The sequence below is a fragment of the Gymnoscopelus microlampas genome (genome assembly GCF_963454915.1).
Source record: "Gymnoscopelus microlampas genome assembly, chromosome: 21".
In the NCBI taxonomy this organism is placed as follows: domain Eukaryota; kingdom Metazoa; phylum Chordata; class Actinopteri; order Myctophiformes; family Myctophidae; genus Gymnoscopelus; species Gymnoscopelus microlampas.
In genome coordinates, this window is record NC_139958.1 from 15,742,252 (window position 1) to 15,757,251 (window position 15,000).

At 39.1% G+C, this 15,000-nt stretch overlaps 2 protein-coding genes across 2 annotated transcripts in view; both read left to right on the forward strand.

The window, feature by feature from the left end:
* Window positions 1-69, forward strand: part of rx3 (retinal homeobox gene 3) — a gene marked incomplete at both ends in the record, with an annotated part of 1,819 nt that extends 1,750 nt beyond the window's left edge. The window contains one exon of the mRNA XM_084047117.1: window positions 1-69. This exon is cut by the window's left edge and continues 426 nt beyond it. Within this exon, the coding sequence (XP_083903243.1) occupies window positions 1-69 (69 nt within the window).
* A 7,401-nt stretch (window positions 70-7,470) lies between these two features.
* On the forward strand, window positions 7,471-8,775 carry LOC311037698 (equilibrative nucleoside transporter 1-like; the record flags this gene model as incomplete). The annotated part of the gene is made up of 1 exon (XM_084046953.1): window positions 7,471-8,775. The coding sequence occupies one exon, from the start codon at window positions 7,471-7,473 to the stop codon at window positions 8,773-8,775; it is 1,305 nt and encodes a 434-aa protein (XP_083903079.1).
* Window positions 8,776-15,000: the final 6,225 nt, after the last annotated feature.

Below are 15,000 nucleotides of genomic sequence, written 5' to 3' on the forward strand. Positions count from 1 at the left end.
AACTCCAGTATCGCCTCACTGAGGATGAGGGCTAAAGAGCACATCCAGTATATTGTGAAGACTTGGTGATAGACGTTGATACAAGTATATTTGTATGTGTGGATGTTGACAGTGAGCACAATAATACATCTGCTGCATGTTGGATGCTGCTCTGAGAGGACCATTCCATTTTGGAAGACCACTCTAAAATCTGGTGTGTTCATATTTTGTTTGTTATTATAAGCAAAATCTTTCAAAAAAAAAAAAAATTAACTCTGAAAGTGTAAAGATTTACCGCAAAAGGGTCGAGATTTATACTGAGTAAAATTGAGTCTATATTCTAAAGTCTAATACAATCTAAATTAGCACTATGGATTTTACTGTGTTTGTATTGTTATTATACTTATACATTTTTGCTCATTCAATATAGCCTACAGATGTAATTTCAAAGACATCTACAGGAAAAGTAATGTGAATGATTTCTGCAACATCATAAACGTCATAAACTGTGAAGTTATATGTTTTTTCTCTGTTTGCAACCTGTTATTTCACGTGTGGCTTCTTTGTTAATTGGTTCTTTGGAACCTGCTAAAATAATTACAATTATTATTATTCAATCAATTGAAGCACCAAATTCATCTGTCAAAGAAACGCATGCTGAACCTTACGGGTCATTTAATGAGACTGCTGATTTAAACTTTTAGATCTTAAGAGAATACAATTGGCCATAAAACGCTTTTGGCAAAAGGAACGCATCTAAAAGCGCTGGTTTGCGGGAGCCTATTATCATGCGTTTCTGTGAAAATTGAAAAATGAAAAGGAATGATCTATGTTTTATCTGCACCTATTTTGATATTTTATGAAGATCCTATATAGAATACCGAAAATGATGGAGTTAATTATACCGACCCCAAAGACCAAATAAATTAGTAGGCCTACTAACGTCACATAGCCTATAATTCGTGTAGGCCTACACGGATTCATTCACCCTGAACATGAATATACAATTAAAAACTATTCAAAAAGAAAAAGAAAAAAAGGAAAAACACCTCAGGAACTTTAGCCCAGTGGTTCTGAAACCCTTTTCATGTCAGCGACCCCCACAATGATTTGGCTGCGGACCCCCATATCAAACATATTTGTTCCAAGGACATCAAGAAGCAAAGATTTTCGTTCAACAAAAACAAATGATCAAAAATGTGCACAAAATATCAAGATCTTTCAAAAATAGCAGATCTACAAGCTCATAGCCAGCACAGAGTGACACGCTATGAGGTTGTATATCTGCTATTTTTGCTGGGAACCCCCGCCCCAAGGACCCTTGGGGGTCCCCCGGACCCCACTTTGAGAACCAATGCTTTATCCTACAGACTCATAATAAGATGGCAGGCCATAAATGAACTTATCCAAAGAAGCCCTCCTATTTTATTGAGTCTGTAGATAAATAAAACGAAATATCATAAACATTAATACACAGAGCCACCTCCCTGACAGAATTCCTAGACTGCTTATTTCTCCTTCGGCAGTGGTGTAAAGTAACTAAGTACATGTACTCAAGTACTGTACTTAAGTATACTTAGAGGTATTTTTTACTTTACTAGAGTATTTCCAATTAATGTTCTATACTTTTACTATCCACTACGTCTCAGACGCAAATATTATATATATACTACAATTATTTGAAAACTTTAGTAGTTACTTTGTCGATTTTGATCATTATTACAAAACATACATTACTACACCACTTCAGCCCTATATACATTTCGGCCGGGCCAGCTGCTACTTTCAAAGGATTTGTATACATTTTATAAAGTTTAAAACTTGTGAAATGGGATATTCTGCATATGAGTTGGCCTACTACTTCCTACTTTTGGTACTTTATCAGTACATTTTGATACCAGTAGGCCTACTTTTGTACTTAACTCTCAAGTACATTTTTAATTCCGGGCTTTTATATTAGAGTATTTCTACATTGCAGCCAGTATTGATACTTTTAATTAAGTGAAAATGTGAGTACTTTTTCCACCACTGCCCTTCGGCACTCGGGAACAGAACAGCCATAGGGAGCCGCAACATAAAGAACATGCATACAGCACCTCTTAGTGGAGAAACCATACAACTACAACTGTTACTGCTGACATGACAATGATGATGAGCTCTTTAACTTCTTTTCATCATTGGTAAAACTGGCATTTATATTGACTGAGTGAAAGTGTGCACCTTTTTATTTGTTAGCCACCTGCAATGTGGTGTGTGTGTGTGTGTGTGTGTGTGTGTGTGTGTGTGTGTGTGTGTGTGTGTGTGTGTGTGTGTGTGTGTGTGTGTGTGTGTGGAGGACAGGCATGTGAATCTGCAGCGGATAGGGCTATCCTGGTAATTAAAGGTAATTGTAATTAAAGTGCAAAATGTAGTGGGTAAAAATGTTTTTAGTGGATGAGGATTTAGAGGAGAGAGCAACAGTTTTGGTGTTTGCCTGCCCTCTAGTGGTACAAAGTGGATTCACATGTGGGTTCAAGTTTAAAATCTGAACATTCTGTTTATCATGGAATGGAATGGAAAGGCATTTCAATTCAACGGTTCATGTAAGTGGAAGTTTGATGATCAACAGGGTAGGTAGGCAATAGGCTATAGTGTGTGTCAATGGTTAATGGTTTGAGAATGGTTAGATATCCACAAAGCAGATTACAAATGTCAAATTTATTCAGGCTAGTTTTGACATTCATGACATATTGTAATCTGATTGAACAAAGTACTACAGGAAAATAAACAGACAGGTAATGTAAATTTAGACAATAATGTTAATAGGCCTATAAACCCACTCTGAAGAATACAATACAAAACAAAGTAAAGCATATGATATGACATTGTTAGACATGTGATCAAATAGACACAACAATTATTATTTTATATACTGTATATTAGTCAGTACATGTTTGTAAATAATGGTTTGCTAAGTTCCCAGACTGATGTTGGTACAAAGTCCATAGCGATTGTCACTCGACTAGTAGTAAGAGATCTGACACCTGTGTGCAAGAAAATAAAAAGGGAAACATGTAGATTTAATGACCAAATCTCATTATCATCCACTTAGGTAATGCAATAGGTAAAATAAGCTGTTTGCTTTAATGATTAAAACTCTAATGGTATACAGTTCTAAAATTCCTAGTATGATTTATTCTGAAGAAACAAAAATAGAAATAAGTGGTACAGTGATTAACCATACAGTATACAGCCTAGTGTCCCTAATCTGGGGCAAATATTTTGCGAAAATAGCAGATCTACATTCTCAAAGCGCATACCGTTGTAATGCGTTGTGAGCTTGTAAATCAACAATTTTCGGCAAAGGCATTTGGTGTAGAGAGGCAAAAAGGAGGGGGCCTAGGCTATTAGACCCCTTGGGGACTCCAGTCAACAAATTAGGTTTAAGTGGTTAATTGCCAAGAACCATGACATGCAGCCTATTATTATATTACCTCTGAGATATTAGTCTTTATCCTCTTCTCTCCACCTGCTCCTGAGGACGGTCAGCTCTTCTGCAGTGTTTGGCATCTGTCTTCCAAGGTTTTGAAGGACTGAAGCTCTCAGAAATGCTTGCAGGAACTTTAATGGCCGTTTGTTTCTGTCCAGTACTGTGTCCCCCCTCTCTAAGGGTGTGAGGTCATCTTGCTGGTTGTTGGCCTGTCTGTCCAGTGGGATTTCAATGCTCTTCGTCCCCATCAAATCACCTGGAAAAGAGGTGTACAAGATGATATATACTACTGCTAGGGCCAATCTAATGTAAACAGCAGCAAATCATTTACATTACATTCATTCCTATTGTTCATGGAGCAACCTTGGAAAAAGTAAAGAAAAAAAGTACTAGTCTATGGATCTATCATCCAGTTATTAAGTCTGTGATTGATGGAGATGAATTATCATTGTGATTATCATACATTGTGCATTATTGTGTTCATTGAAACAATGAGGCAGGAATAGTTGTTTTCAGAATTGTTCAGGATGCAAAAAAGCCACATTGCATGCGATTAAGGTGACATAGTGTGAAGAAAGCTTTCTTTTTTTTGTAGTTTTTTTTCCCCAAAAGAATGATCTTTGCTATTCTTAGTAGTCCATCATTCTAATCCTATTCTTATGTTTTATAATAATAATAATAATTCAATTTAGCTTTATTTATTAGGATACCTTAAGCATATAAGTGGCATACCATGCTTAATTTAAATGAATTAGGCCTACTTGATGATTAGATGGTAAAATATAGCTACTTACCAACTGCCCAGTGATATCCGCGTGGATACACTTTCCCAAAGACAGCTGCTGTTTCTAAACAGTGAGCCATACAAGTTAATAGGCCTACTGACAGAAGTATAACAATCGGTCTGTAAGTCCATGTGTAGCAAATGCACACATTTTTGCCCATGTTATCAGAGATATAAGGTTTCGCCTGTATTGCAGTCCTTTTGCTGTTGCTAGTTAGTCAACTCAAATTAAGTGTTCCACCATAGTCAACTATTTATAGGCTATCATCCTTATGTGAAAAAACTCTCCTATTTGCTAAAGTAGGGTTGTTGGTTCACTGTAGAAGCATTGTGTCTTTGATTGGAAGCGGCTAATGATGAAAGTTAAATGCCCCTCCTGAGTAGCTACGTCAGAACTCAGCAGTGTTTAAAAAAAATTCCAGTTCCAGAATGAGAAATGAATGGTGACAGCTTGCATTACTGGTGCTCCAGTTGTTAATGTTTGCCCAGGGATTGCAGTAATGTGAGGAGGTGCTGAGTGGCGTCATGTCACACTTTTAGGGACAAGTCATCTGAATAATTCCATCCTTCTCTCCAAGCAGAAAAAACACAAACAATGGTGCTAGAATAGAATAGAGAATAGAAATGTGCTGATGCTTATGGCTAGCTGATAATCAATCAATCATTATTTGGGATATCATAATGTGCTTTCTCTTGCTCCATAGGACATAGCATAGGGGATATGTATAGCTATATAGATATTTGCAGATAAATAGTAGGCCCGAATTGTCAATGAAAGATCATGTTCTTTTTTGTTTTGTAAAACAAAACAGAAATTATGCAGAGGTCAAACTAAATAAGGATAACAAAGGAACACTATTGAAAGCAGGTGATGTGAATGCTGTTTGCTTGCAGACAATAGCAGCCAACTGAAGAGAAATGTGACAATACCATGCACGCATGTTACATTATACTGTAACTTCCACCTTCACTATCAGTTCAGTTTATTACAGGAGATTTGCTCCATTGGAAAGATAAACAATTTCAATTGAAATGACGAAATTTTATTTTGGTGCCTACGTATATACCTGTGAGAGATTCTCATAATTGAGTGATCCCATTTATTAAAGTATTGACATATTTTAGGGAAAGGGAATAAGTGAGGACAGACAAAGGTGTGCCATGGCAGGTAGGTCGTCTTTTTTTTGCTTTTGATAAGGTCAAGCGTTTCCCCTGACGTTCTTGTTACCTTACAGTAAGTTATACTCAAACATTTTCATGTCAAGTTAGTTTGTGCCAGGGACCCCCCATACAAGATTGGTGTTGTTTAAATGTTTCCAAAATATTAGTTTTAGTTCAAGCTCACAACAAGTCACATCGCCAAGTGTTGCGAGCTTGTAGAACGGCTATTTTCAAATAACCACTTTATGTAGGATTATAATGGTTAAACTGACCCAGCACAGATGGGTAGATGACACACACCTTCAACAAAGACTTGCATGATGTCATAGTTTATGCAATTGTGTGTCTTATTTTTGAGCTGTTCAAACCATGGTTCAAACACCAGAGGGCAGTGCATGCATTACTTTCAGATAATGCATGCAGTCAAGTAGTCAAGATGAAAGAAACCCAGGCGTGGAGGCTGTGTTTTCATATATATGTCTATATTTAATGTAATTTATTTAAATATTTAAACATTTAAATACACATAATATATTTAAAATATTTAATATATTATGTGTACATCGTGTCATCATCAAGTAATAATATTGTGTTCACCCTGTCATAATAATCCTGTCATTAAATAATATAATATTCTGTGTTCACCCTGTCATCAAATTGTGACATAAACGTAACTCCACGAGTGGCCTTTACTTCAGGAAGGTGGGAGTCAAGTTTGCAATGCATTCTGGAAATATGTCATCACTGCTCTGCTTAAAATGCCAATGCCAATAACAACAAGCTTGTAACCATCTCCATATTGCATTTTACAAGCAACATCCCTATGGCAACAGCATGTAAAACAGACATGTGACATTTATTGTGGAAGAGAATCGAGACTGTCAATGGCGTCTCGTGACTGGGGGTCGGGAGCGTGTGTCCTCTGTATGAATCTGTCACACACACAGTAGAGAGGCATCCTTTTAAACTGAATGAAATTGCTTGGTTTAATGAATGGATCTGGCTTCTGGCTCATTCTTTAACATGCGACGAGAAAAGGCTACTCTATGGCTGGGTTGGTTTTAACTGTTTACCAGGACTATCAAGGAACTGGTGGCAGGCCTTGAAATAAAAATAGCCTCTTTGTACACTCTGAGGTAGATATCATCATCATCATCATCATCATCATCATCACCACGAGTGACTTCCTTGTTGTTTATTTCTATTGTTCCCTGCGTTTTTGTGTTAGTAAACACTCTGCTAAACACACTGTTTCTGCCTCTGCCTCCACCTGCGTTTGGGTCCTACACTCATACCGTGACGCAGTGTTTCGAGTCACATTTTCAGGTTCAAGAGTTATAGGCCAAAACATGACGTGGCCTTTTATAGAGCACCAATGTCTGACGTCATTTACACATCCTACCTGGGTCGCGTTTTTTCCCCCCCATTCTGAATTCCCATAGACGTGTTTAATATCGTGTCAAATAAGAACTGTGTTCCAAAAATAAACAAATGATCCCGGCGGTTTGACTCTTATCGATACGAAGCATCAACTGACGGTGAGAAAACGCTAATGTTACTTCCGCCGAATTAGTTACATTTTCGGCAGAAACAGACAGTGTATCAAATATGAGTGACTATCATAAACGATACAAAGCCCCCCCCCCCCCCCCCCCCGACAATATCGCAGAGACAGTTTGTTTATTTTTGGACCACAATTCTTATATGAGACAATTCTAAGATGACCCAATGTTATACTCCATAGACCCAGGGGATGAACGAGTGACATCAGGACTTCTGTGCTCTATACTGTACATAGCACCTTTAGCTGCATACAAATCCTGTGCTATTGACTGAACTTAAAGAGTGTTTGCTTTGCCATAACCAGTTAGCCCTAGAGCCTGTTCTGTTCCAGTGTGCGTGTGTGTGTGTGTGTGTGTGTGTGTGTGTGTGTGTGTGTGTGTGTGTGTGTGTGTGTGTGTGTGTGTGTGCGCGTGTGTGCGTGTGTCTGAGTGTGTCAATAAGCTTAAACAAATGAGAGTTAACGTGATCAAGGCTCCAAATCACACAAACTTTCACACACCTTCTGTCAGATGTCATGACGGCCACCAACGCACCGAGTGATAAATATTATGGAGTCTCGATCATCTTCTTTGTCTTGGGCCTGGCATGTACGTTGCCATGGCATTTTTTCACGGCAGCAACAATGTACTTCATCGGTAGGTTGACGTACCCGCCCATCGATGGCATCGGCGCAATCAATGGGACTGTGGAGAGAGGGCACACACAGAACGCTCTGCAATCAAACTTCAGCAGTGCGATGTCACTGTTTTTCATGTCGCCTATGCTCATCTTCACCTGCTTCAACTCCTTCATCCACCAGAAGATTCCTCAGAAGCTACGTATGTCAGGCAGTCTGACGGTCATCCTGTTGTTCTTCCTGTTGATCGCCGTGCTGGTGAAGGTTAAGATGGCACCATTACCCTTCTTCTGTCTCACCCTCATCATAATCGTCTGCATCAGCTCCTTCATTGCCATTTACGCGGGCAGCCTTTTTGGACTGGCAGGGTTGCTGCCTGTGTCTTACACCACGCCCATGGTGAGTGGGGGAGGAATGGCCGGCGTTGTGGCTGCCGTCTCCATGATCTGTACTGTGGCCACTAGCTCAGCTGTGCAGGGCAATGTCTTTGGCTACTTCCTCACAGCCTGCGTTGTCGTCATACTGGCTAACCTCTCCTACCACGCACTGTCCAGAATAGAATTTTTCCAATACTACATGGAGAGCAACAGACTCATGACATCCTCTGTCCAGGAGAACAAGCCAGATGTTGCGTTCAGTCTGACTGAAGGGGAGGACAAGCCAGTTGTTTCTGTTTTTGCCATCTTGAAACAGATCTGGGTGTTTAACATGTCTGTTTGTTTAAACTTCACCATTACCATTGGAATGTTCCCAGCCGTCACAGTGCACGTCAAGTCCACGATAGCTGAGGGAGGAGGAGCTTGGGACACCTACTTCATCCCCACCTCATGTTTCCTGCTCTACAACGTGATGGACACTGTTGGGAAGGGCCTGCCGGCAGTCTGTATGTGGCCACGTGCAGACAGTATCTGGCTGCCCATCCTGGTGGGTGTGCGGGTGGTCTTCATACCTCTGTTCATGCTGTGTAACGTGCAGCCTCGTCACTACCTACCTGTGTGGTTTGGCCATGACTCCTGGTACATCCTCTTCATGATCCTCTTCGCTTTGTCCAATGGATACCTGGGAACCTTGTGCCTGTGCTATGCACCAAAGAAGGTTGCACAACATGAAGCAGAGACAGCAGGAGCCATTATGGCCTTCTTCCTGTCTCTGGGGCTAACGCTGGGTGCAGCGTTCTCGTTCGCCTTCAAAGCCATGATCTAGAAACTGGGGGTCGGGACTCCCAGGTGTGTCCCTAAAAAGGATTTTGGGGGGTCCCCAGATGATTAGCTTAATGTGCAACATTGTTTTCTTACTAAACAAACCAACAGTATACAGGGTATCTTCACATTTCTAAATTGACAATTAAACAAGAAATGATGACGCAGTCATATTAATACCAGGTTGCTCTCTCCAGCGTGCCCGCACGGAACCAAATGGACCCATGGTCCTGTGTACCCTTTCGCTCGCGGAGTAACGAATCGCTGTTGGAGGCGGCGATGTGTGTGTGTGTGTGTGTGTGTGTGTGTGTGTGTGTGTGTGTGTGTGTGTGTGTGTGTGTGTGTGTGTGTATGAGGAGTCAAGTCAATAGTTTGTTTTGTGGCGACGACCACACTTTTTTTTGGTTCTGGGCTATGATCCCATAGCATGGGAGGACACCTGTCGTTCAGAGTATGGGGAAGTCTCGGGGAAGTCTCCCCATTGGCTTAAAGGATTGAAGGACAGCCAAAGGTCGCTAGAAAGTGTTTACTAGATCATCAGCCTCTTCCTAGACCAGGCTGCAAGCAACCGGGTAAAAAAATAATAATAATAAGATTGTTTTAGAGTGCCGGTGGGGAGCTTTACACTGCTCCAGGTGGTTCGGCAAAGAACGAAAGATACGTAGATAGTTGACTTTCTGGTTCTGTCAGAATACAATAAACAAATAACATGAAACGATTAACACCCAATCCACAAACAATAATGTCAAACATAATACCTGCCTAAATAACACAAACTTAACAATCAACTTCAGACATCTGCACAAACAAATATGTACTCACTCTCACAAGTCACAACAAAGGCACACATGAAGGTCTGCACAGAAAAGAAACACCCAGCAGGCTGGTCCTGTTGACTGCTATGCTTGATTGTCATGGGCTTCAGCTGACTGATTAGTTAGGCAATCGAGTTCAGCTGGCCTTGCCAATCAGCTGTACTCCACTGCCTTCAGCTGGCCTTTTTCACAAGGACCATTACTAAGTCAAAAGTAACCAACACACCATACTATAAGAACATTAATTTCAAACATTGGCCAAATTGTCAAATATTTGTTTAAATTTGTTAAATAACACTTCGTTGTGTGCTATTTTCACAAAATGTATCTGTGGATTTTTCATTGAACATGTTCAAATGATGTGCAAAAAAGTATTTAAACATAACAGTAAAATAAATTCTTACATTTTCCTCTTTCTCATGTACCCAGAGGAGCGTCATTTGGAATCCCCATTGCGTTCACATTTAAACTCAAATTCAGATATTTTATGCATAGCTTCTCCACCAAGTTTTTACAAAAAATAAAAGTAAAAACATACATTTAACATACTTGAAAAGGTGTTGCGTAGCTTGCGAGCTAGTTCAGGCAGATACACTCGAGAGGTTTACATGCATGTGCATTGTGCAGCACTATGCGGGCAACATTATATGTGACATGTCAAGCAGCCACTAAATGTTGCACTTGCTTTGTTTGCTCTCACCACCACCCCAGCACCACCAGGCCCTGCTTTCCTTAAGGGTTCTGTTTTCCCCTGGGGGGGTTATACTGTAGATGTATATCTCTCTGCTCTTAAATGGTTGTCTTCTAATGTGCTGAGCAGGGAGTAATGTATAGCAGAGGACACCAAGATCACAATAGCCTATTCACACTTGTATTTACATTGAATAAATAACACGTTCTCAAGCTATTAATGGTCTCAATCTATTTGTGTATTATCTGACTACATACAAATACATACATTATGATTAACCACATGAACCCTAGCTTCCCTGTTCTGGGGTAAACATTTGGTGAAAGCATATCTACAAGCTCACAATTGTGTTGCTTTGAAGAGTTTTGGTATAGAGGGAAAAAATAAGCAGACCTAGTACAGAGCCCTGGGCCTAGGGGACTCGGGCCAAGTGTATATGTTTTAAGTGGTTAACAAACCTTACATTGAACATTTTATATTGACACAGTACTGTGACCTCTACTTAAGAGCACCATGTAACAGTAGTAAAAGTAAAGTAAATTAGTAAAACCACAATATAAATACTTTGTTACAGTCCTGTATTAAACTACAAAAAAAAAAAATATATATATATATATATATATATATATGTATATACTGTATATATCCATAATGTATACGTTTGTAAAGTTGGTAAAATGTTTCTAAGTGGATGAGGATTTAGAGGAAACTGTAACAGTTTTGGTGTTTTTCTGCCCTCTAGTGGTATGAAGTGGATTCACATGTGGGTTCAAGTTTAAAATCTGAAAATTCAGTTCATCATGGAATGGAATGGAAAGGCATTTCAATTCAACGGTTCATATAAGTGGAAGTTTGATGACCAACAGGGTAGATAGGCAATAGGCTATATTGTGTGTCAATGGTTAATGGTGTGAGAATGGTTATATATCTACAATGCAGATTTCAAATGTCAAATTTATTCAGGCTATTTTTGACATTCATAACCTATTGTAATCTGATTGAACAAAGTACAACAGTATTCATAAGGAAAATAAACAGACAGGTAATGTAAATATGAGACAATAATTTGAATAGGCCTAAACTCACTCTGAAGAACACAAAAAACAAAGTAAAGTACATATGATTCGTAACATTGTTAGACATGTGATCAAATAGACACACACAATTATTATTTATATATACTGTATATTAGTCAGTACATTTTTGTAAATAATGGTTTCCTAAGTTCCCAGACTGATGTTGGTACAAAGTCCATAGTGATTGTCACTCGACCAGTAGTAAGAGATCTGACACCTGTGTGCAAGAAAATAAAAAGGGAAACATGTAAATTTAATGACCACATCTCATTATCATCCACTTAGGCAATGCAATAGGTAAAACTAGTTCAACATACTGATGTAAAAAACATATCTGTGGTGTAAAAATTGTGGCCGCAGTGACTTTACAAATACAAGGGTCATTCCTCCCATGTCCTTCTCTCTCTCCCTTCTAGCAAACACCATCAGTAGGCTATGTATTGGAAAAGACTATGAGATTTACATGTGCTTTTAAGTGGGATCAAAAGTATAAAAGTGATCAAGTGGTCATAATATACCTCAACCTTTTAAAGTTTAAATGGAGTCTGTAAGTTAACACATGCTGAAGTAACATGATTGCAAACAAGAAGAAAGGGCTTTCAGATGAAAATAACATTGCATTTTCCATAGACTTTATTGGGTGTTTAAAGTTAAATATTTCAAAAACTACAAAACATTTCAAAATGACATGAACACGCACACCATTCCACAGTAAGCTGCATTTTTTTTACAGTGTGGATGGAGTTTCTAGGAGGAAAACTATGCAGAATCACCAAATCACCTATGTTCGGCAAAGGCATTTGGTGTAGAGAGGCAAAAAGGAGGGGGCCTAGTAGCCTATTAGACCCCTTGGGGACTCCAGTCAACAAATTAGGTTTAAGTGGTTAATTGCCAAGAACCAATACTACCTGTAGCCTATTATTAAATTACCTCTGAGATATTAGTCTTTATCCTCTTCTCTCCACCTGCTCCTGAGGACGGTCAGCTCCTCTGCAGTGTTTGGCATCTGTCTTCCACGCTTTTGAAGGACTGAAGCTCTCAGAAATGCTTGCAGGAACTTTAATGGGCGTTCGTTTCTGTCCAGTACTGTGTCCCCCCTCTCTAAGGGTGTTAGGTCATCACTGTCTTGCTGGTTGTTGGCCTGTCTGTCCAGTGGGATTTCAATGCTCTTCTTCCCCATCAAATGACCTGGAAAATAGGTGTACAAGATGATGTATACAACTGCTGCGTATAAGGGTCAATCTAATGTAAACAGCAGCAAATAATTTACATTGCATTAATTCCTATTGTTTACTGCCCATGCATGGTACACGTTCATCAACAAGAAAAAACAAGACAAAACACAAAAAAACGATCTATCTGCCATTATTAAGTCTGTGATCAATGGAGATTAATTATCATTATGATTATCATAAATTGTGTATTATTGTGTTCATTGAAACACTGAGGCAGGAATAGTTGTTCAGAACAAATTGTTCTAGACATGTTCATGTATTGATTAGGATACCATAAGCATAAGCGGCATACCATGCTTAATATGAATGAATTAGGCCTACTTGATGATTAGATGATTAAATATAGCTACTTACCAACTGCCCAGTGATATCCGCGTGGATACTCTTTCCCAATGACAGCTGCTGGAGTTTCTGAACAGTGAGCCATACAAGTTAATAGGCCTACGGACAGAAGCATAACAATCGGCCTGTAAGTCCATGTATAGCAAATGCACACATTTTTGCCCATGTTATCAGAGATATAAGGTTTTGCCTGTATTGCAGTCCTTTTGCTGTTGCTAGTTAGTCAACTCAAACTAAGTGTTCCATCATAGTCAACTATATTTATATCATCCTTATGTGAAAAAACTCTCCCATTTGCTAAAGTAGGGTTGTTGGTTCACTGTAGAAGCATTATGTATTTGATGGAAGCGGCTAATGATGAAAGTTAAATGCCCCTCCTACGTCAGCAGTGTTTTTAAAAATTCCAGTTCCAGAATGAGAAATTGATGTTGACCAATTATGATCTACAGCTTGCATTACTGTTGCTCCAGTTGTTAATGTTTGCCCATGAGATTGCAGTAATGTGAGGAGGTGCCGACGTCATGTCACACTTATGGTCAAGTCATCTGAATAATTGCTTCCTTCTCCCCAAGCAGAAGAAACACAAACAAATCTCATTATTTGGGATATCATGATGCGCTTTCTTGCTCCATAGCACATAGCATAGGGGATATGTAGGCTATATAGACTATTTGCAGATAAATAGTAGGCCCGAATTGTCAATGAAAGATCATGTTCTTTTTTGTTTTGTAAAACAAAAAAGAAATTATGCAGAGGTGAAACTAAATAAGGATAACAAAGGAACACTATTGAAAGCAGGATATGTGAATGCTGTTTGCTTGCAGACAATAGCAGCCAAATGAAGAGAAATGTGACAATACCATGCACGCATGTTGCATTATACTGTAGCTTCCATGTTCACTATCAGTTCAGTTTATTACAGGATATCTTCTCCATTGGAAAGATAAACAATTTCAATTGAAGTGACTACATTTTATTTTGGTGCCTACGTATATACCTGTAGAAATTCTCATACTTGAGTGATCCCATTCATGAAAGTATTGACAGATGCTAGGGAAAGGGAATAGGTGAGGACAGACAAAGGTGTGCCAGGGCAGGTACGTAATTATTTTTGCTTTTGATAAGGTCAAGTGTTTCCCCTGATTATTGAGTTAAAACTCCAATACCACTTCTACCATTCGATCTGCAACACACAATACCGTAAACCTACCTTAAGAAAACAGAAGTGTCTTATGAGTCAACTATGGTCAAAGGACAGCAGTAGATGGAGTATGTGACTAGCTGTATTTCATTTATTTTACTCTTATTATCTCTGCCAGGAGATCATGTGATTGCCTCTGTGTGTGCGTGCGTGCGTGCGTGCGTGCGTGGGTGCCTGCCTGCCTGCCTGCCTGTCTGTCTGTCTGTCTGTCTGTCTGTCTGTCTGTCTGTCTGTCTGTCTGTCTGTCTGTCTGTCTGTCTGTAGCTAAACTCAAATAGGCCGATCAATGTCACATTTCTTGTGTATTCTATTTCTGACTGCAGCTTGGATCTATTCTAAACTAATGCACTCCTTAAGTAGATGTACACGTGTACTGTAAGGTAAGGTTAATGAGTAAAGTATCAAGAAACGTAAATAGTACTGTCGATTATTCTACCACCTATTCATGATTTCAACATTTCCTCTTGTTTGATTACAATGCTTTGCTTAGTCACACTGTAGACCTTTAATGAATTCATGTTAGGCTACACAATTACATGAGAAAATAAACAACAGTACTGAAACTGAATGGTCACAATCGGTTGAATCAGCATTTGAGACTTGACAGACTCTAATCGTAAGTTCATTGAATCATTCTTGTTCTTGTTACCTTACAGTAAGTTAGTGATTCTCAAAGATTTTCATGTCAATTTTAATACTGTATTTGGCTGCGGACCCCTATCTGAAAAGATTATTTGCCAGGGACCCCCTGCAAGATTTGTGTTGTTTCAGTGTTTAAAAAATATTCAAAACCTTTCACTTTTTTTTCAAGATTTTTTGAAAATAGCAAATCTACAAGCTCATAACAAGTCACATCACCACAGGTTGTG